The 22,656-nt window shown below is 41.9% G+C and overlaps 1 protein-coding gene across 1 annotated transcript in view; it reads left to right on the top strand.

The window, feature by feature from the left end:
* Alg12 (Alg12 alpha-1,6-mannosyltransferase) overlaps positions 1-22,656 on the top strand; it is a 261,057-nt gene that overhangs the window by 137,210 nt on the left and 101,191 nt on the right. The window contains exons 5-6 of the mRNA XM_080283639.1: positions 5,967-6,111; positions 6,423-6,649. Of these exons, the coding sequence (XP_080139765.1) occupies positions 5,967-6,111; positions 6,423-6,649 (372 nt within the window). The remainder of the gene's footprint in view (positions 1-5,966; positions 6,112-6,422; positions 6,650-22,656) is intronic.

A 22,656-nucleotide genomic window follows, 5' to 3' on the forward strand; every position in this document is an offset into this window, starting at 1 on the left:
ACTTTCACCTTCTCAGACTTGAACTTCATCATACATACACCTCGAGCTGACACATTTGTAGTCTCCCACTCCATTCTGCCACACTTCATTCATCAATAAAGCAACTCCTTCCTTGCATCTTCCTTGCCCATTCATTCCCGATCGTACACATTTCACATGCTTACACTCCTCCACGTCACACCTTTTCATCTTCGTTTTACACAACACCATCACGGCATATCTCGCACTCTTGAACACATTCACCACTTTCACTCTCTTGCTCTCCTCATTCACACCTCTCACATTCCACATGACCATGCAAATCTGTCCATTTGGCTGGGGTCCTGGGCAGGTATTGGACCCTCTGAGGCTCTCTGAAACAACTGCCATGATTAAGTGATTTTGGACAGGGAAATCTGGGAGACACTTAACCCTGCCAGAAACCCCGGTTATATGGTTACCGCTCAACCTAGTAAATGGTTTCTTGGGTACATGAAACCATTTGGCTTGTCAGTCAGTGTAGGGAATCATATGCATCTCTACATCGAGTGATTGGATGATGGGTGTCCCCACCACCACAAGATTTAGAAACAAAATTTAAGGCTGGACATTGTGGGAGGCCATCTGATAACCATAGGGAGGGGAGAGGGGAGGGGAGCAACTCCTGTCTAAGATGTGATGACGACAAAAATGAGATATGGAGAGCAAACAAATTATTTGCGAAATTCTGCATTTCCAAGGGTGTAAAGAATGTATCCTCCATGAATGTTGGTGCTGGTGTATTGCAGTTTGCATTATTTAATAGAGAGGTAACATTTTTGTGTGTGAAATACTGAAACTTGCGACTGAAAATGCCGCATCTCAGTCCCCCATTCTTGGGGAGGACACTTGGTGATGACATGAACTGGCTTAGGACATTCATCAACTGGGTGGCAGAAATGTTTTTTAAGATTTTAAGTTACGTGGCCCTTGACCTCCAACGTATCCCCATTGAACGCACATTAAATCAACATTGATTTACGATAAATCAGTATGCAATAGGTCTTCACCTGACGTGACCCCATCACATATGGTTGGTACTGTAACTACAGTAGTACACATCCCATGTACATCAAATTTGTTTGCTCAGATTTTTTGTCCAAGTAACATGGGGTCTGATTGGAATATCTCAGAAATATAGCGATACTACTATTTCACTACTTTTGATGAACACTACAGCATCTTACTGCGTAAAAAAGTAGCTCTGTTGCGTAGCATCATTACTTCTAATGCCACTATTCCCAACATTTGTTAGGAGTGTAATGCTGTTTGGTAGTGAGGCCTTGGGAGTCACAGAAGAGGATATTTGTAGGGTTTTTGATGATTAGTTGGATGTATAGTGCATCCTTGAATGACAGGTCTGAGGGGGGGGGGGTTTAGGATTGCAAATGAAGAGCTGAGAAGTAGGATAGGACTCGAATGTACAGTATCAGTGTCGTGTTGAGAGAGGATAGATCAAGATGATTTGAGCATGTGGAGAGGATGGAAATGGCAACTGGGTACATGGTAAGATGTGTGAATGTTGGGGGTAGGGTTGCAAGAGGCAGACTGAAAAAGAAACTGGGATGAGGCCATAGAGTTTGACCTTAGGGATAAGGGACTGAATAGGGAGGCTGCTAGAGATTGAACAGCATGGAAAGCTGCATTGAGGTGACCAAGGCCATCTCATGCAAACTTGTTGGTGCCTTTACAAGCAGAATGAATGATTACTTGATCGTCTCACCCTTGGGTAGGATTTTCCAATTTTTCATGCAGTTTCATAGTTGCTGAGTCATTTGCAAGCAATGTTTATTGCAACAATATTTTCCTTTATCTGAAGCTTAGTGAGCCCCCAATATGACAACAGGAGAAAGATAAAAGCTGGCAAAAAAGAAGGCAGACAGGGGGAAAAAAGGTGGTGCTACAACACTGGATTATGTAATGTTCAGCTGTGGTTGCCCAGTGATCTGTCCTTTTGAAATAAAAGTACAGTAAACCCTCCATATAACGGACTTCAATAGACTGGAATTAGGTCTTATGGGACTCAAGGAGCTACCGGATTAACCCCTACACCGCGGGCATGTTAACCAATGTTTTGCGTGTGCCGCGGGGTTATTCGGGCTCCGACAGACTCTCAAAAAATATTTGCCAAAAATCAGTCATTAGTCCTAGAATATTAAAATTACATATGCTTATGGCACATACCTTCAGCTTTCTCCTGGAATGTTTGTTGAGCCTTCGTCAGTTACCGTAGGACTTGTGGAGCCCTCTGAAGTTGGGTAACGAAGTCTCCACTTTACACCTCCCGATAACCTGTAATATGATTACCACAGCCAGATATTAACACTATAAACATTACTCTATGATTTTCAAGTAGTTTGGGATCCATACTTAAAAAAAAAAACACTGTGAAAGCAATGAAAATTACGAGCGCGTCTGACCGTCGCACTTGCGCTAGTTCGCTCTTGGTACGCTGTCATTTATTATTCATAAAACCCCTCACACTTTATATTTCTATTACTATATAACACATATATATCTACAGTCTTCATCCATAAGTTTCCTTCAGTAGTATTAGTTTATTGTCACTGTAGGGATTCAATTTCTTTCAGTAAAATACGTAGCATTCACTTTCTCGTCCTGTATACTGGCATTGAGAGTGAATGTCACTTTCAATTTCACTCTCATAACTCATAGTATTCAGACATGCTAGAGTGAAACTTTCACTTTCATTACTCCTAGGGTATATACTCGTATTCTTATAATACTACTCATTTACATTTCTATTTACGTTCTCTATTTTATTTACATTATTTACATTTCTATTTTATTTACACTGCGTTATGCACTGTCACTTGAAGTAACTTATAAAACTATTTTCCACTGTTCACGTATATTTACATTCATTACTTTCACTTGCTGTTTACACATTATTTACACATTATTTACAATTCCACTTGCACTGTTTTACTCAATAGAAAGATCGTAGTCGCTCTTTTATCAATTGTCTGCCCTTTACCTCTTTCCACACGAGGTTTAGTAGGGGGTAAAGGTCACAGGGCCCTTTGCATGGGGGTGAAAAGGCCCTGAAGCTAGCAAGAGCGAACAGACGTACCCCCACACTGGAAGATGAGAGTGAACTGATAAGGGTGGGCCGGGGTGGTGGCCTACCTAGGGAAATCAGTACTGCCAACGTTTAGCCTCTTGACACAGCTACTTTATAGCAGCGAAATGATTGGCAGGAAATCTAGACAATACATTATAAATTAGGTAGTTCCAGGTGAATGTAAATATCACTTAGGCTTCTCCCTTCCCTCCTTATACTGTATGTATATTTATTACGAAGATAGATTATACGGCATATTTCAAGGGGAAATAAACAGCAAAAATTAGCGAACGAGTGCACGTGAGGTGTTGTCAAGTGATAATTAGCCAATTCCAGGTGTATGGCACTCTCACATACCTTATTTCTTTCTTGTATATATTATTTGGTATAAGAATAGGGCATAGGGCTTATTTCAATGGATGAAATCAGTGAAAAATTCCAGGGAAGATTTACTTAGCATAGCACGGCCAGACAGGCGAGAGGATAGGGTAATGGAGGGGGGGTAGGAAGGGGAGTCAAGAACGGGGAGAAATGGCTAAATTGTCAACAATGGATGGGAGTACAGATGAGATTAGGAGTGCTGACTAGTATTGGACATTGGCAGTACTGATAGATGATACAAGCCCCGACTTGGAAGCCCGGGTGAATTCAAAATAACACAGAATCACAAAAGCGACGCCCCGCGGTATGATCCCTTGCTCCTAAGCGTCACGAAAGTGACGCCCCGCGGTTAAGGGGTTAAATGCCTATATATCGGAAAAAGTCCGATAAACCCAGAAGCAGTCTGGACTGCCTGACCACTTCAGTTATGTTCGCCACAATAAGGTAAATAAAAGACATGTTTATCAGTATACAGTACATTATTATTATTATATTATACCTTTTGATTAACCCCTTAAACGCGGCTGTGTACAGTCGTTCCCCCCCGAGTGGCGGGGTTGTATCACGGTCTGAGTACCTGTAGGAAAATATTCGCCAAAAATCAGAGATTAACCCTAGAACATTATACTTGGTATGGCAGATAGTACTTACATTCAGCTTTCTCCAGAGACAGGTGTTGAGCCTTCGTGGACTACCCAAGGACTTGTGGAGACTTGCAAAGTTGGGTAACCAAATCTTCACTTTCACACCTCCAGCAATCCGGTTTCCCCTCTACCACAGCCTCATTCTGTCACAGTAAACTTTATACTACAACGTAAAGGTAGTTAGGAATCTGTATTTGTACAATAAGCACTGAAAATAAGGCTAAAATCAACGGAGCGTAAGGCCGACATGCACTGTGGCGGCGGTCTTCCCGTCACTCAACAAACATTTCCATTTTCACAGCTAAAAACATGTATACTACATTATTTTCAATCATATTACTTCCCAAAAGATCACCACGGCGCGCATTTTATTCTGCCTTACGTCCACCACTTTATTCTCGTTCCTGTCGGCCGCTTGCACTGACTGGGAAGAGCTAGAACTCGCCATAATGTCACTTTGAAAGCCTGCAGGAAACTGATGCTAAACAGGGGCAAACCGTGAGAAAAAAAGCTAGTGTTACAACTGGGGAAACAAGCGTTTCCTAGTAGCATAAACTGCTTGTGAGAGGAGATCGCAGATTTACAGTTCTGAGCGCTCAGAGCACTGCCATGTATCACAGCCAGGCTAGCCGGGCCGTGGTGGGGGGGGGGATGGGGGGAAAATGCGATATTTGGCAATAACTGAGGTCAGTAGTACAAAGGTAAAGTATGCTAGTTGTAGCTAGAGGGTGGTGGTACTGATAGACAATACCAGCTGGAGCCTGCTTGCCCGCGGTTATTCAAAATTTACTAGAATCGCAAACGCGACGACCCGCCGTCATGTCCTTTTGGCCGAGCATCGCAAATGCGACGATCCGCGTTTAAGGGGTTAATGTAGTGAATTCATAACACAGTACAGTACCGCAAAGGTAGTCAAAACAGCTTATAAACCATTCATGCGATCTGGACTAATGTCTGATATATCAGCAGAAGTCTGGGTTAGCAGGGGGACGTCTGGATGTCACTCTTATCAGAATTTTGCATTTTTCAGAATGGTTTGGGCCCCAATTAGTCCATTATAGTGAGGTCTTACTGTACCATTGTTTCATAGATGAAAATTGTTGGCAGACATATGAAAACTCGCATACTAATACCTGCTTGTGGTGAAATTAACAGAAGTTCTGGTACTTAAATGTTTTTATTGTGTGTTTTGGTAGATGATGTGTTTTTGCCAGCTCTTATATTTCCCCAGTTATCATATTGGGGTCTTATTAGACACCCACTGAAGAAAAGTGTGTTGTCATATCCTTCATTTGTGAATGGCATAAAAGCTGTGTAATTGCAAGAAAAATTAGATCACAAGCAGCCTTTGAGTGAAAAGAATGTCAAAGCTTATTTTGCTTTGTTTGAATAAAACTGTCTCTTAGCATGCCAGATCATATAATAGCTATACTGAAACCCATAGCTGAGAAGACCTAGTACTGATGAACAAATACAGTACAGTACATTGTCACACTGAAATACTTCTGTTTCAGTCTCACTCTATAAATAATATTTAGGGACTAATATGGTAGAGGGGTTGATAGAGATCGAGCAGCGTGGAGAGTTGGGATTAGGTGACCAAGGGTGACTCAAGCAGACATGTTGAACCCTTTATAAACAAAATGAAATTTACAATTTAATGCTTGGTTGAATGAATAGACCGGTAGTGTTTGCCATGCTAACTCAACAATTTTTTTGCAGTTTGTGTAGATTGATGAATACTTTTTTTTTTTTTTTTTGGCTATTAAAAAGATGGCCATAATTTTAAAATTTTGCTACCAAGTATTATTTTAATTGTACTCTGATTTCTCCCAAAGGTTCCTGAAGACTGCCATTCCTGCAGGCCTTTGCTGCCTGGCCACCACCTTGGTTGTGGATTCTCTTTTCTGGGGTCGCCTCCTCTGGCCTGAAGGGGAGGTTTTTTGGTTCAACACATACAGGAATCAGAGCAGTGCATGGGGTGTATCCTTTTCCAGTGTTTATGCTGTATGTCAGTGGATGAAGTTTGATCCTTTTTCAGTTTTATTTTTATTTTTCAAGATTTCCTCATGAGTACAATACTGTATATATAACTTAATTGTATTAAGTACAGTATTTTGTATTTTAGTTCCTATAAGTTACTATTTGTACCTTGTAACTTTAAGCTCTTTACCAATGTGTCAGTGAAGCTTAGCACTCCTCAGGTGCCTCCTAAATTTAACATTCATTAACTAACATTAGGTGTCTCACAACTATTATGTCAGTGAGGCTTAACACTCCTTAGCTAGCATCAGATGTATCCTCTGTTATGGTACTTCTACTCAGCCCTGCCACGTGCCTTGGGAGCCAGTCTTGCCTTGGTGCCAGTTGGGGTAGCAATTGATCGTCGTTTGCAAGTTCTGGTCACCCCAGCAGTGATATTTGTGGCTCTCTACTCCCTCCTACCCCACAAGGAACTTCGATTTATTATATATGTCTTTCCTATCTTCAATGCAGCTGCTGCACGAGCCTGCCATTTCTTGTAAGTTAAGATGGTTACTTGATGCACTGTCAGTCATGTATTTATTTGTCATAAAGTACATATATATATATATATATATATATATATTGATGACAATGCTTCTACGTCACATGTCTCATGGGTAACATCATTTGCTGATCTAGGTATATTATGATTGGGTGATAAAGTACAGTGGTCCCTTGGTTATTATGCTTAATTGGTACTGTGCCTAGTGCGTGATAGCAAAATTACACAATAAAGAAAGCACAGAACCTATAGAATGTATTGTAATTGGTACCAGGCACTCCACTTGTAAACCCAGATTTTCCATTTACAATAATTTAGACCCACTAAATATATATATGCAGCTCTTTCCTCACTTCCTTTCATCCTTCCTTCTTTCCTTCCTTCCTCATCTCTTTCTTTACCTCATTCTTACCTCATCCTTCTGTCTACATATGACACTACACTGAGTGACAAGCCAAATGGTTTCCTGTACACCAGGAAACCATTTACTATGCTAGATGATAATCATATAACCAAATTATGGTGCCTGGTGGTTTAATGGGTAATTAAGGTGCTCCATTCAGATTGAGCCTGTGAAGGTGGTTGGGGTTTATTGCTTACATAATGCCACTCAAGTATGAGTGCAGCTGGTCTTTCTTATCTTGTCAGGATCAACTTGCCTAGCCCCAGGCTCCTACACTTTGCATGGAGAAACACAGAATTAAATGATGAATGAATGAATGAATTGTGGTAGGTGTGGGCGCTCACCATCCACTCACTTGATGTAGTGCTGCTGTCGGGTGTCTGCCCTTTCCTCTCCTCCATCCTTCTTTCCTTCCATCCCCTTCTGTCTTCCTTTACATCATTCTTTCCTTGTCCTTCTGCCTATGGGTAACTTTACACTTCCTCTTCTGTCTTTCTTTCCTTCATTCGTTCCTCTTCCTTCTGCCTGTGGGTGACTTTACACTGAGTGACAAGCCAAATGGCTTCCTGTACACCAGGAAACCATTTATTATGCTGGGTGGTAATCATATAACCAAATTTTGGCGCCTGGTGGTTTAATGAGTAATTATTGCGCTTCAATCTTTTTGAGCCGGTGAAAGTTTATATCCAAGGGGTGGTTGGGGTTGCTTGTTCATGTAATGCCACTCAGGGATGAGTGAGGTTGGTCACTCTCATCTTAAATGCCAGGACCAACTGCTTAGCCCCGGGCTCCTACACTCCTCATGGGGCAATGTAGGATTGGATGATGGGTGGATGGATGGATGAATGAATGAGAAATACTCCAATAACACTGTTTTTGGAGGGTGAGGTGCTTGAAAGGGTACAACAGGGAAGAAAGGTTGCTGGTTCCTTGAAAGCAATGATAAGAAACAGGGAAGTGAGCATGGAAGTGAAAAAGTTACTAGATGACAGTGTGATACCAACTCTAACGTATGGAAGTGAAGCTTGGACGTTGTTGGAAGGACACAAGTCAAGAGTGAGAGCAGTGGAAATGATTTATTTAAGAGGAGCCTGTGGAGTCACATGGAGAGACAGGCTGACAAATGAGGATATAAAGGAGCGTTGTGGTGTGGATGTGGATGTGATAGGAAGCGTTAGGAGGAATACACTGATGTGGTTTGCCATGTGGAGAGGATGGAGGGTGAAAGACTGACGAAGAGAGTGTATGTGAGTGAGGTGGAGGGGGGGGAGAGGGAGGGGGAGGCCGAGGATGAGATGGAGGGATGGGATGGAGAGGTATATGAGAGAGGGGGGTGTGAGTTGGGAGCAGGGCAGTGAAATGGCGGGGGACTGGAGGACGTGGAGGCAATAGATAGATAGATAGATAGAACAAACTTAAACCAATTTTTTGTTTATGTTGATTTTTACGTTGTTTCTGATCAATGTCATTGTGTCGGTTATGAATATGCTATTTGTTTTTGTGTTAATCTAGAGTTACAGGAATTATGCAGCAACATATGTGTCTTATAAGGACAGGAACTGCAACTTGTTACCATTTCGAGAATGTTGGGAATGTCAAAGAATTTATATATTTCCGGGTGTATATTATGAATATAACTAGCAAATGAGCAAATAGTAACATCACAAAGAATGCAGGCCACATAGTACTGTATCTAGAAATGCACTTTTGGTCTTGACTTTCTGTAGCTGTGATGACAATCGTGCAACAATCCCCAATCGTAATCGCCCATCATCGCCTCATTCCACCTGCTCTGATATCTGGTTTCCATCAGCAGAATGTCCTGGTGGAACCATTCACCATGCTCCTCGCTGACTGCACCCAAGTTGCTTTTGAAGAAATCAAGGTGGGAATGCAGATACAGTCGTACAGTTTGATTGACATTCTGCATCCAAGCCGGTGGAATGCATCGATCAGGTCATCAACAAGCTGTGCGGAATCTGGTCTCCTCTGGTTGCCAAGAAGACCTTCCACAACCCCTCTGAAAGCATTTCATGTGCACTCTTCATCATCGGTTATTTTACCCAGGAGTTCACGACTTGCAAGCATTCTTTGAACCTGCGGCCCAGTGAATATGTCAGCCATCACCTTTGCCACGCTCAGCTTGGGAAACATTGATCGGATATGCAGAAATGCATCGCCATCCATGTTGGTGGCTTTCACAAATTGTTTCACAAGACCAAGTTTTATGTGTAGTGGTGGTAGCAATACCTTCTCTCTAGAGATCAGTGGAGCTCTCAGAGTGTTGCATGAGCCTGGAGTGAGACTCTATCTGAGAGGCCAGTCTTTCCTCATGATATGTTCTGCATTGCTTTGGCTGCGCCACAAGCATAAAAAACATTAGTACTTTGTATAACCACCTTGCATTCCAAGTAGGAACAAAATCATTTTGAAATCCCCACAAACCTCCCAACTGTGATGTGAGTACAGTCGCTGCTCACATAAGGCGTGATAATAGAGCGTGAAACTAGTCATAACACGGCCGTTTTTCTTTTTTAGTCCAAGTCATGATCAAAACGCGATTTTGACAAATATTACGCGGGTGGAGAAATTGCCCATTTCTTTAAAAAACAATACTATGCTGCTACAATAGTGAAAACACAGCCTGAGGCCAAAAATTATGGAATATATAGTCATTACTTGAGAAGACTGTTCAAAACACGGTAAAAAACAGACAAAGTGCCGGCAGAGTTAGACATAGCATGCGTTGCATCTGGCCATGACGTATGCATGTCACCTGTCTGCGCATTCCCGGGCCACTCCACTCAACCCTCTCCCCGCTCTGTGCCTCCACACATGCTGTGTGTTAACTTTGCTCTCTTTTTGGCCACCTCACCCAGCGTGACTCAGCAAGATGGCGGAAGAGTTTGATCCAGGAGCGGAAGCTTGACGTGATCAAGCAGAAGGAGAGAGGAGAACATAATTGTGCCATCGCCAAAGTGTACCAGGTCGACAAGTCAACTATTCGTACGATCCTGGGCAAGAAGGTTACCATATTGAAGACGATGTGGGCCTATGGGGAATCTGCCCTGGACGAAATTTCGAGTGTCTGACCCAGCGCTTGTTATGATGGAAAGGTACCTGGTCATGTACTGCAACCAACGGGAGAGGGAAGGAGTTCCAATTGACTCAATAAATGTACAAAGGAACCTGTGGAGCCGGCGCGGCCAGAGGACCGTGCTTGGGACCAATAGGAGTTCTATCCTGCCTCGGAACCCCACTCCCCCTCCCCCCAGGAAGCCCACAAACTCTTCAATTCAAGTTGAGGAATCTTCGAGTGTTTGTATGTACTGAAGTCATTTTCAGGTAGGTAAATGTCCTGGAAAAAATCCTGGAAAATTGCCCTAAAAGGTGAAATTGGGGCTGGCTTGGGTACCATGAAACCTTTAACATGTAAACATATGGCAGTATAATGCAGAATTTTCATAAAGCGGGACCTGCCAGGAACAGTACTCGTGTGTTATGTAAACAGTGACTGTACTTGATCTTTGTCAGACAAATTTTCGCATTCTCATAGCCTTCTTTCATTTCCACAGAATGTGCAACCGAATTTGATAGGAGTTCATTGCCATTATACAAAAGTACAGCTTTTAGGCTCTTCAGGGAACTGTCTATTAAGAGTTGCCATTCTGAGGCCTTGTATTCCACTCCCATGACTTTGAACAAACCCTGAACAGCAAAACAATAACACAAAGAGGTTTCTTCACAAAATTTGAAGAAGGATGTAAACTTGCCGTGGCGATTCCTATAACTCAACTTGCAACAGGGATCCAACAAATTCCATTCACTTAGAAGTGACACCAGCAGCACAGCATTGGATTTGGTGAGTCCTAAATCTTGGACCAATTCATTCAGTTCTTGCTGATTGGGAAAGTGTGGAGTGTCTCTGGAACATTTTCCAACATACGATTCATCATCACTTTCTCCTCTGTCATCGACGATGTCCTTATGGTCAGAGACATCTTCCGTGTCTGCAGGAGGGACAGGAATCGCCAGCTCATCATTGTGAGGCACCGGAGAGATTGAAGAAGGCAAATTTGGATATGCAGTGTTTATTCTACCCATAATGCTCTTCGCACCATTTGTATCAACCATGCAGAAATTACAATCGTCGTGATTCGAAGGCTCTTGCCACACTCTTGGAACTGCGAGAGGCATCTTCCTTCTCGCTCCTTATAGCCAAGTTTCATGCACATAGCGACAGCTACTACCAGTGTAGTGTGGAGCCCAATCCTTATCTTGATCGCCCATTGCCACACCAAAATATGCCTTGTATGCATGAGCAAATTTGATATAAAGGTTGATTTTGTGTTTGATCATCTTTGGTCCAGTATATTCTCCACATACATAACAAAATGTAGCAGCTGACAGCTTGCAAGAATGTCTACTGGTCATTTTCAGGAATAGAAACACCTTTAGGAACAGCTCAAAAACGCATCGAGCATCCAAACTAACAATGTGAGACTACCTCTCTGACTCAATCCACGTTGCATGATGCAATAAAGATCATATCAGTTACATTTGCATGGACGCAGATGGTGTGTGTGTGTGTGTGTGTGTGTGTGTGAGACGTGGTTAGTGATACATCAGCCATTACATCGGCGCACAGTAACAAGACTGGAAATAAACAATCTTCAATTGTTAATAAAAACCTAGAGATAGACAGATAAAACATACACCATTGGAATCAGCGTGGAAAACTGAGTCTAAGAAGACAGAAAAAACTGAGTAAATTCTTTGTTACACAGTGTAGCCGGTGAATTAAAAAAAGACAATTTGCTCTTTTATTGATACAGAAGAGGGGACATACTCAGGAAAACCGTCGATCGATGATATGACCATCGACAATTCTAAATGCATTTGGGTGGCTTGATGTACCTTTCAACTATGCAAAAACGTTGTACAGTACTTTTCTTTATACAGTAAATGTCATCCAATCTGACTACCAGTAATCTGAATATCCCAATACTGTACTCTGAATTTTTCAAGGTGAAATTTTTCAAAATTTTCTTGTTTTTTTTTTAATTTCTCACTGGGCTACATCCAAGGATTTATTTGGCCTGGACTTGCCCTTGGACTTGAGTGTACCTGTCTACATTTATTCATCTACATTTTTATGCATTTCTGGTGAGTAAACAATAACCCATATAATTTTATGTGTTTATTTAATGATCATGTATAGTGGTTTCTCGAATTTCGACAGTTTAGAATTCGATTAATCAAATTTTGATGCATTTTGGAGTAGTATCTTTATCTCTTTTCTATCGCTACTTTAATGGTCACTGCTTCTCTGAACTGTCTGCATGCATTCCTCCACCTCTACGACAGGCGTGTAGCACCCGTCTAGCAGCAAACTCTCATCCCTTTTCTGTCCAACTCTCTAATGCAAGAGTTAACCGTTACTCCCAGTCCTCCTTCATTTATGCAACAGGTCAACACTCGAACTGTCTCCCTCTGTCTGTTGTTGTTGTTGTTGATGTTCTCCCAAGTGGTCTGACTGAACCACCCCCATCCTCCTCTGGGAAATAGTGGCCCCATAGGGCCGCCCAGACGACCAAAGCCAGTCTCAGGCTAAAGCGAGGAGGATGGAACCCGTTGGGGAGATGAGGGCATGAGTGTTTGATCTCGCGGCCAAGTGCCACGAGCCCCAGTCTACGTTACCACCACAAGGGTGGGGCCGCACTCACATCAGACTCGTCCTGAAGGAACCAAAAAGTGGAGGGAATGACATGCACATTACTGGGAACTTTGGCACCCCTCTTGTGCCACGGGTTTAATGCACATGCCAACGGTTTAAGTCCAACATGTTACCACATCATACTGTAACATGTTCACTGGACATACAACAGTTGCTCTAGCCCAGCAGGTTTGAGACATTGTACAGACAATACTCATACCCTGCACAGGGCAGTCCCTCTGTCTGTATTTCCTGCTGCCTATGATCTCCAGTCTTTCAAACGCAGTGTGTCCAAGCATCTCAAAATGAATGGATCTTGAATTTGGCTCTCTCTTGTATTTTGTTTTTCTCTTGGAGGGAACTGTTATTGCGGGCTCATGGCCTTTGGTTCCTTCTTCCTTGCATTAAAAAAAAAAAAAAAAGTGTGCCTACCTTACGTTTCAATGCATAGTCGCGCATTTCGATGCTCTCAGGGCCAGACTCCAACAAAACAAGCAAAGATAATATTTTTGATGCAAACCAAAATGCTAGAAGTGAAGGAAAATTATAAGACAAAGTATGAGCCTAACCTAATATCATATGGAACATGTGCTCTCAGGGCCAGACTCCAACCAAAACAAGCAAAGATTAAATTTTTGATGCGAACCAAAATGCTAGAAGTGAAGGAAAATTATAAGAAAAAGTATGAGCCTAACCTAATATCGTATGTGACGTGTCAAGAAGAAAATGAAAATCAACATCATTTATTCGTATGTGGAGCACACGATGATAAAGTTCCGAGACAATTCACCGTCAAGTCAATTTGCCATCAGATAATTCCCCGTCAAAACATGGACGATTTCCTGTCAGGACAATTCACACCTTGAACTATTCCCCGTCATTCTATAAATATACTTACAGTATTATAAACTAATCAGTACTTTAACTCGAACATATAGCAAGAGAAATTAAAGGAAAAGAATCAATAATAGAAATACTAAAACAAAATGAATTACAGGTGGTAGCAATTACAATAGGCAGAATACTGAAATGAAGAGAAGTACAGTAATTATGAATATAAGGAGCAGCATAGAAATGAACAATAGAAACAGAAAAAAAAAAAAATGTCATGTTGTTTAAGGACAAGGGCTCCCGGATGGGAGTAGACACCAACAACAACAAGCCATGTGCAAGGTGATTTTCTGTTGTTGGTGGCCATCTTGCGACTGTCCTGCCAGCAGCCAGCCCTCTACAGCCAAGTGCCGCACTTTCAGCCTGTACCTTCCACATGTGGACATGCATTTCACTGCAATTTAGTTGTATATATTTTCTTTGTATTTTCGTTGCAACTTACCTGTTTCAAGATGGCAAACAAGAGTGGTTCTTCGGGTAGCAGTGGTAATGGACAAGAGCAGCCTGGCACCTTTAAATCTTCACAGCCAAAGGAGAAATGGCAGTACAGGAACGGGCAGAAATACCCCAATTATACACTTGCTGACAGTATGGCAATACAATGCAGAACTACAGTTACTTAACCACAATTATAGTTCATACAGTTTACAGGGGGTGTGGCCAAAAAAATCATGATTTTACGTAGTTAGGTTCAGAGGCCCCGGACCCAAACTGATTTTGCCCATAAGAAGTTCAGTTTAAATTTTGATGGTTTGAATTTAGCTGTGATTTTTAGGTACCCATGCCCATCGAAATTCGAGAAACCACTGCACATATTTTTAATGCTTTCAAAGGTCCCTTCTAATAGTCAAAAAAAAAAAGAAAAAGAAAAAAAAATCTGAAAGACCTTTGGTCCCCAGCCATTCGGATTACGGGACTTTTACTGTACATGGTATCAGCAATCTTTGTACTGTGCATGGTATCAGTATGTTCGGGTTTCCCTTACATCATTATCATCACCCTTAATCTTTTGAAAAAATCACACAGATGATAAAGGAGTGAGGGACGCAATTTTCTTGTGCATTTCCAATCTGTGTATTGCCAGACTCCTTAATCCTGTTAGGAGTGGCCACAAACAAATTGCCTTCATGTTGCCTGGTACACCATCATTTCACTGCCCTGCTTGCAGCTTACACCCCCCTCTCTCATATACCTCTCCACTCCAACCCCTCATCTCATCCTTGGCCTCCTCCTCCCTTTTCCCCTCTCCATCTCATTCATGTACACTCTTCTCATTGATCACTCATTCTCTGTTCTCTCCACATGGCCAAACCACCTCAATGTAGTTCTCCTAACACTTTCTGTCACATCCACATCCACACCACAGTGCTTCTTTACTTTCTCATTCGTCAGTCTGTCTCTCCATGTAATGCCACATGCTCCTCTCAGATAACTCATTTCCACTGCTCTCACTCTTGACTTGTATCCTTTAAACAAGGTCCAAGCTTCACCTCCATACATTAGAGTTGGTATCACAAAACTGTCATGCAGTAACTTTTTTTTTACTTCCATGCTCACATCCCTGTTTCTTATCACTGCATTCAAAGAAGCAGCATCCTTTCCTCCATGTTGTATCCTTTCAAGCACTTCACCCTCCAAACATCTGTCCTTAACCATCACACTACCCGAGTACTCAAATGCACCTACATTTTCCATTTCCTCATCATTCAGCCTCACTGTACATTCAGTGACTCCATTTCTTTCGAGGACCCTAACCTTACTCTCCCTAATATTCTCCTTTAGATTCAGTTTCTTACACACTCTTCCAAACTCACTCACCAAACCTTGCAGTTCCCTTTCGTCATCATTTAAGAATACAATATCATCTGCTAACAACAGCAGAGGGAATTTTCAAATGTTTCCTACTCTCATTAGGGCTGCTCCAACATCCACTGCCCTACCTTGTATCTCTTTTATAACCCCATCCATATACAGATTGAAGAACCATGGAGACATGACATATACCTGTTTCAATCCAACATTCACATAGAAAAATTCACACAATTCATTATCCACATGCACTGTAGCCTTAGCCACCTCATACATACTCTTCACAGCATTCAGCAACTTCCCATTTACTCCATATATTCTTAATATTTTCCACATTCCTTGTCTATCCACTCTGTCAGATCTATCTGTTTATCTATAGCCTGACGTCCTAATCCTGCAAAGGGTGGCCACAGACAAAACGCCTCCAAGTCGCTCTGTCACCCACCATTTGACTACCCTTCCCTCAACTCACTCCCCCTTCCCTCATATACCTCTCAATTCCAGCCCTCCACCTCATCCTCGGTCTGCCCCTCCCTCTCACTCCCTCCACCTCACTACATACACCCTCTTAGTCAGTCTTGCATTCTCCATTCTCTCTACATGTCCAAACCACCTCAGTGTATCTCTCCTAATCTTCTCAACCACATCCACATCCACCCCACAACATTCCTTCACTTCTTCATTCGTTTGTCAGATGATTTCTCCAAATCCATGAAGGCCACATACAACTTCTTTCCCTTCTCTAGAAACTTTTCCATTAAAGACCTGTGAATGAATATCTGATATACACAGCCTTCTCCCTTCCTAAAACCTCTCTGTTCCTCACCAACTAATTACTATGTTACTCTCCTAACTCTGTCAGTAAGTACCCTACTATATACTTTTCCTATTACAGTGCACTAAGAAGGCAAATGTCCTTGTGATTACCACACACTTCTTTTTCCCTTTTCCTTTGTGCAGGGGAATAATTATACCTGACTTCCAATCCTCTGGGACTCTACTTTCCTCCCAGGCCAGTCTGCACATCTTCCATATTCATTCTACTACTATCTGTCTCCCTGCTTAAGTATTTCACCACACACTCCATCAATTTCTGGGGCTTTCCCCATTTTGACTTTCTTCTTTGCTTCCACTGCATCCATCCTACTGATCTCCTCTTTTCTCACCTTCCTCCTTCTCCCAGCCATTCCCCAGCCACATATACTAGCATCAGTTTCATTCTTTGTGTTTAACAATTCCTGATAGCTTGCTCTCCATCTGCTCACTTTTTCTCCCTTCATTAGCAATACAGTGGGGCACCAATTTTCGCGCCTAATTGAGTCCAAAAATAATGCGCGAAAGTGGAATTAGCGAAAGTTGGGGCATTGTCTTTATGGCAAAAAGGCTAATTGGTTCCCGGTTATCCTAAAGTAACATCAGATTTTCATTTTCACTTGCAATACAATACATCAAATCACTATTGTACATTGCATTGTGAGATACAAACAATAAAAACTGTACGGTACACATTATATGAGGAGAAACATACCACAGAGACCAGGTTGAGGTTTCTTCACTCCAACACGATACTCTCTTTTAGCCTTGGCCTTTCCTCCCGACTTTGAATGTCCCGGCCACTTTTTATCACCACCACTGCCTCCCGGCCCTCCCCCCACACCACCAGGCTCTCCCCCCACACCACCAGGCCCTTTCCCCACACTACCAGGTATAGTAGAGGCCATTGAACCATGAGAATCCAACACAATGGAGCTAGCACGCTCGTACACAGTGGCGGGAATGGGTGGACAGAGTGTTGACATGACGTCATTCAAGATGGCGGTGGGTTGTGGGCGGGCGGTGCAGGAAATTCAAAGTTCAAAATATTGTCCCAAACCCAAAATTTGTGCGCGAAAATCGATTTTTTTCAGGCGAAAGTGGAAGTTAGGGAATATTTGGTGCATGCCGCGAAAGTGGATTCCGCGAATCCTGCTGTAGCGAAAGTTGGTGCACTACTGTATACCTTTTTTATCTTTCACTCCCCGATTAACTTCATTATCATCCTGTCTAACTCTCTTTACCTCTTTCCAGAACATTTTCTTACATTCCCTCCACATGACTCTAATATTCCCTCCAAATTCCTCATTCACTCACTTCCTACTCTCTCATACTAATCTTTTCAACTCTCTCTTCTCTACATACAGTATAACTCTCTCTTCCGTCTCTCAACTTCCTCCATGCCCCTGCTTTCCATCCATTCATAATATGCTTTCTTCATTTGTGCCACAACTTGTCTTGCCTCTTTATCCCACTATTTCCTCTTTTACTTAATTTTTTCTTATTGATTTCTCTTATAACCTTTGGATGTGACTCAAAAATGAGTGCCAGAGGGATATAAGTAATAGGAGGAGAGAGAGAGAGAGCAAAACCATTCTTCTCCCAGTTGGATAGAGGCCAAAATCACCTGCCTGAGCTTAGGTAAACAAGTGGGTGAGGGGTGCAGTTTACTTGAATATATCCTGTTTTACTTTATTTTCTCCTATTGCTTTCTTTTATAACCTTTGAATATACAGTCAGACCTCTACTTATGAAGTATCGACTTGTGAAAAATCTGCAGATACAAAAGAAATAATTTTCAGGGGTTAAAACACAAAAAAATATGTAATTTACTGATTCAAATCATGCACCAAGTACAAGTCCGTAGTCCCCAAAAGATCCCGACTATGTGCTCCCACCTTCCTCCTGCTTTGAAGCCCAGAGCACTGTTGTTAGCAACACAAGTAACATCAGCTGCGATTTTTGTCATTTAGATGATTATTTCCCCCAAAATGTCTCAGAAACTGAAATGTAGTGAAAGATGGTAGCAGGAGAAAACAGCATGCAATTACAATGGGAACCAAAGTGGACATAATTTTGAAAGTGGAGAGAGTAGAGAGGCTGAGTGATGTGGCACGCATGTTGAAACTGTATCCCTTAACTGAAGGAACAATTTTAAAGGACAAGGAACTTTTCTTATGCAGTACTGTACAGAATATGTAGATATATCACAGTCTTTATATTTATGCTTGCTTATATTAACCATATATGCATGAAAATAAGGGCTACTAAGATTGATAGACGTTTAAGGGGAAAGAAACAACTTATGAAAAAAACGACTTACGAAAGACCTTCAGGAACCAATTATTTTCTTAAGTTGAGGACTCCCTGTATCCTGTTTTACTTTATTTTCGCTTATTGCTTTCTTTGATGGCCTTTTGATGTGACTTGAAAATGAATGAGGAAGAGGAATTAGTTGGAGAAGAACAGGGAGGTTTTAGGAAGGGAAGAGGATGTGTAGATCAGATATTCATTCTTAGATCTTTAGTGGACAATTTTCAAGAGAAGGGAAAGAAGTTGCATGCAGCCTTCATGCATTTGGAGAAAGCATATGACAGGGTGGATAGACAAGGATTGTGAAAAGTATTAAGAGTATATGGAGTAAATGGGAAGTTGTTGAATGTCATGAAGAGTATAAATGAGGGTGCCAAGGCTGCAGTGTGTGTGGATAGTGAACTGAGTGAATTTTCCTGTTTGAAGGTTGAATTGAAGCAAGGATGTGTCATGTTCCATGGTTGTTCAGTCTGTATATGGATGGGGTAATACAAGAGATACAAGGTAGGGCAGTGGATATTGGAACTGCCTTAGTGAGAGATTGCAGTGTTTGGAAACTCCCTGTACTGTTGTTTGCAGATGACACTGTGTTGTTAAGTGAAGACAAAAGGGTGCTGCAAGGCCTGGTGAATGAGTTTGGGAGAGTGTGTAAGAAACGGAATCTAAAGGTGAATGTAGGTAAGAGTAAAGTTAAGTGAAGTCAGTGAATCTACAGTGAGGTTGGATGAGGAGGAAATGGAAAATGTGAGTGCATTTAAGTACTTGGGTAGTGTGATGAGTAAGGATGGAAGTTTAGAGGATGAGGTGCTTGAAAGGGTACAGCAGGGAAGAAGGGTTGCTGGTTCCTTGAAGGCAGTGATAAGAAACAGGGAAGTGAGCATGGAAGTGAAAAACTTACTACATGACAGTACTGTGATACCAACTCTGATGTATGGAAGTGAAGCTTTGACTTTGTTGGAGGGACAGAAGTCATGAGTGAGGGCAGTGGAAATGAGTTATCTGAGAGGAGCATGTGGAGTCACAGGGAGAGACAAACTGACAAATGAGGAAGTGAAGGATCGTTGTGGTGTGGATGTGGATGTGATAGGAAGCGTTAGGAGAAACACATTGAGGTGGATTGGCCGTGTGGAGAGGATGGAGAGTAAGAGACTGATGAGGAGAGTGTATGTAAGTGAGGTGGAGGGGAGGAGAGGGAGGGGAAGGCCAAAGATGAGGTGGAGGGATGGAGTGGAGAGGTGCATGAGAGAGGGGGGTGTGAGCTGGGAGCAGGGCTGTGAAATTGCAGGGTCAGGGCGACATGGAGGCAATTTGTTTGTGGCTGCCCCTTATGGGATTGAGGTGTCTGACAGTATATAGGTAGATAGAGATTGGCAACACAAACCAGCTTAGGTATGCAGTAACTATTTTTTTTTTTTTTTAATGTTCAGTAATGACAGGGATGAAGATTTTCATCTAACAGTGATAACGAAAATTGCTATAACCAAGGGATCATTGTATGAGCCTTCAGATAACTGTATTACAAACTTCTGCAAATGTTTCAGAGGTAAGAATTCATGGGAGTGGTCTAGTAGATTGCAGTGTGATGATAGTCAGTCTCTTATTCTGCCATTTGTTGGGACCCAAGGCTAGAGATAAGTGCATGTATTGGCCCAAAAGTCCCATAAGCTACCACTAACCAAGGTCATTGATGTCAGTGAGGCCATCCATTGAGAAAGTAATTATACTTTAGCTATTGTTGAAATTGTGTTTTCAGTCACATGGTCATTGAGAAGTTACTTTGTCATGAGAAGTACACCCGTGCCTCCTTGTGGGCAGGTTTTGGAACAGAGAGAGAAAGAGAGAGAGAGAGAGTGTGTTCTTACCTAATTGCATCTTTACAGGAATGAGTCAAGCTTGTACTGTCCTGTGTATTAAACCATTTTTATCATATGTATCCTTAGATTTATGAATATTTTTGGCACACACTGTTTCATTCGGTAGTGCATTCCACTGATCAATTGCCCTGTTTGGGAAGCTGAATTTCCCTATGTCTTTATTGTCTCTCTTTTTATGTACTGTACTGTAGTTTTTTGCAGTGTCCTCGTGCTGATGCTTCCCCATAGGTTATATATTCATTTATGTCTATTTTCTCTTTCCCTGGGATGCATTTCTATAGCATAATCATATCTCCTCTTTTCCTTCTTTCCTGTAGTATTGGCAGATTCAGTTTTTCTAGTCTTCCTTCATAGCTTAGATCCCTTAAGCTTTGTACCCATCTTGTAGCTGCCCTTTGTACTTTTTCAATCTTATCTGTTTTTTGAGATAAGAATTCCAGACTACTGATGCATACTCCAGGGTTGGTCTGATGAATAATGTTATTATCTTTCTCGGCATGTCTTTATTTATATATGTGAATACTATTCTCATATTGGCAAGTAATGTATACATGTTACATACCTTGTCACTGATGTGGTCAGCTGGAGATAGTCTGTTATTGATAATCTCTCATAGACCCTTCTCCCTTTCTGATATGTGTAGGGTTGATCTTCCAAACTTATAATCCCAATCTGGTCTTTTTTCACCTTTACCAAACTTAATTACATGACACTTATCCACATTAAATTCCTTATATTTTACTTATTTATTTATTTATTTTTTGATGTGTCTGACTCTAGGCAAAAGCTTCAGGGCCTATCCAAGTCCCAATAGTTCTCCTTGGGGCCCAGTAGTCCTCCTACATCTCCACAAGTCACCACTTCGGCACTAACACCCACCATCCATATTGAATACGTGCTAGGGCTGTCTCATACAGGACTGGTGTACTGGTATTAACGGGGATACTTTTTTGACATGTCGGCTGGTCATCTGGTAGATCAGAATAGTTTGCTTTTTAAGAAATTCAAATCCTTAAACTGTTCCTTGCCCCAGCCAGGATTTGAGCCTGGGTCCATTAGGACTGCAGGCCGCCTCTCTACTGATTCTGCCACCGCCTCCCCCACTTATTGCTCCATTCATGAAGCTTATTTAACCTGCCGCATCCAGTCAACGTAGATACACGTTGGAACGTATTGTCATGCTCAGTCCTGACGATGTGTTTACACGTTTTGCAATTGTGAGGTCCGTCATTTGCACATTTGAACATTTTTCAAGTTTCGCAGGTGATTTTTGGTTGGCATATGTGGGAGACCTTCCTCTACCCGCCGCCAGGCGGCGACACTGCCCGGACTCACGTTACTCCCCCCCCCCCTGCATGACATTTTCTTGGCAACTCACTTGTTAGCAGTGACATGGCCAGTAAAGATATGTCATGCCACGGTCTCTCCTCCGATGATGAAATTCAAGGCGAAAGTGATTCCTGATGTGGTGGACAAATATTACATGGCATCAGAGGAAGAACCGAGCAGAAGTGATGATGCGGGGTGTTGATGTGTTTGGTGAGTGAAACAACACTTATATCGCCTATATTATTGCGTGAAAACCAATATACTTTTGTACTACGTATAAATTCGTACCAAATAAATAAATATCTACCTGTTCTGAGTGGTTTCGAATAGTTACTCCTCCCAGAAAAGATGGTACCAGGTGAGGGGAGGGTCACCTGTACAGGGCACTTCTAAGCTCTCTGAATTTTTGATGTTTTTCATAAAAAGTGGAGGTTTTAGCCAAAAATAAATTTAAAAAATCTGCTGGGATTGGAGGGGGGGGGGGGTCACTGTTGAAAAATCTGCCAAGACGCAGCTGGTTAATTCCTCTCGCAGCTCTTTGCAAGAATCTGTGTTAGTAATTTTCCTTTGTATTTTTGCATCATCCTCAAACATATTTAGATAGCTTCCATTTCCAGTGTTACTGTGTCATTTATATATGCTAAAAACATAATTGGTGACAGCACTGAGGCCTGTGGAGCTCTGCTAGTTACTTCTGTCCATGATGATTAATTTCCCCTCAATACTGTTTTCATTTCCTTTTTTCTGAGAAAATCCTTCATCCAACAGTACAGATTGCCTTGGATACCTCCTTGATGGTACAATTTCCATAGAAGTCCTGGTGCGGTAGTGTGTCAAATGCTTTCTTAAAATC

Source organism: Coenobita brevimanus, chromosome 98 (genome assembly GCF_032717465.1).
Source record: "Coenobita brevimanus isolate Jiangsu-jjx chromosome 98, ASM3271746v2, whole genome shotgun sequence".
In the NCBI taxonomy this organism is placed as follows: domain Eukaryota; kingdom Metazoa; phylum Arthropoda; class Malacostraca; order Decapoda; family Coenobitidae; genus Coenobita; species Coenobita brevimanus.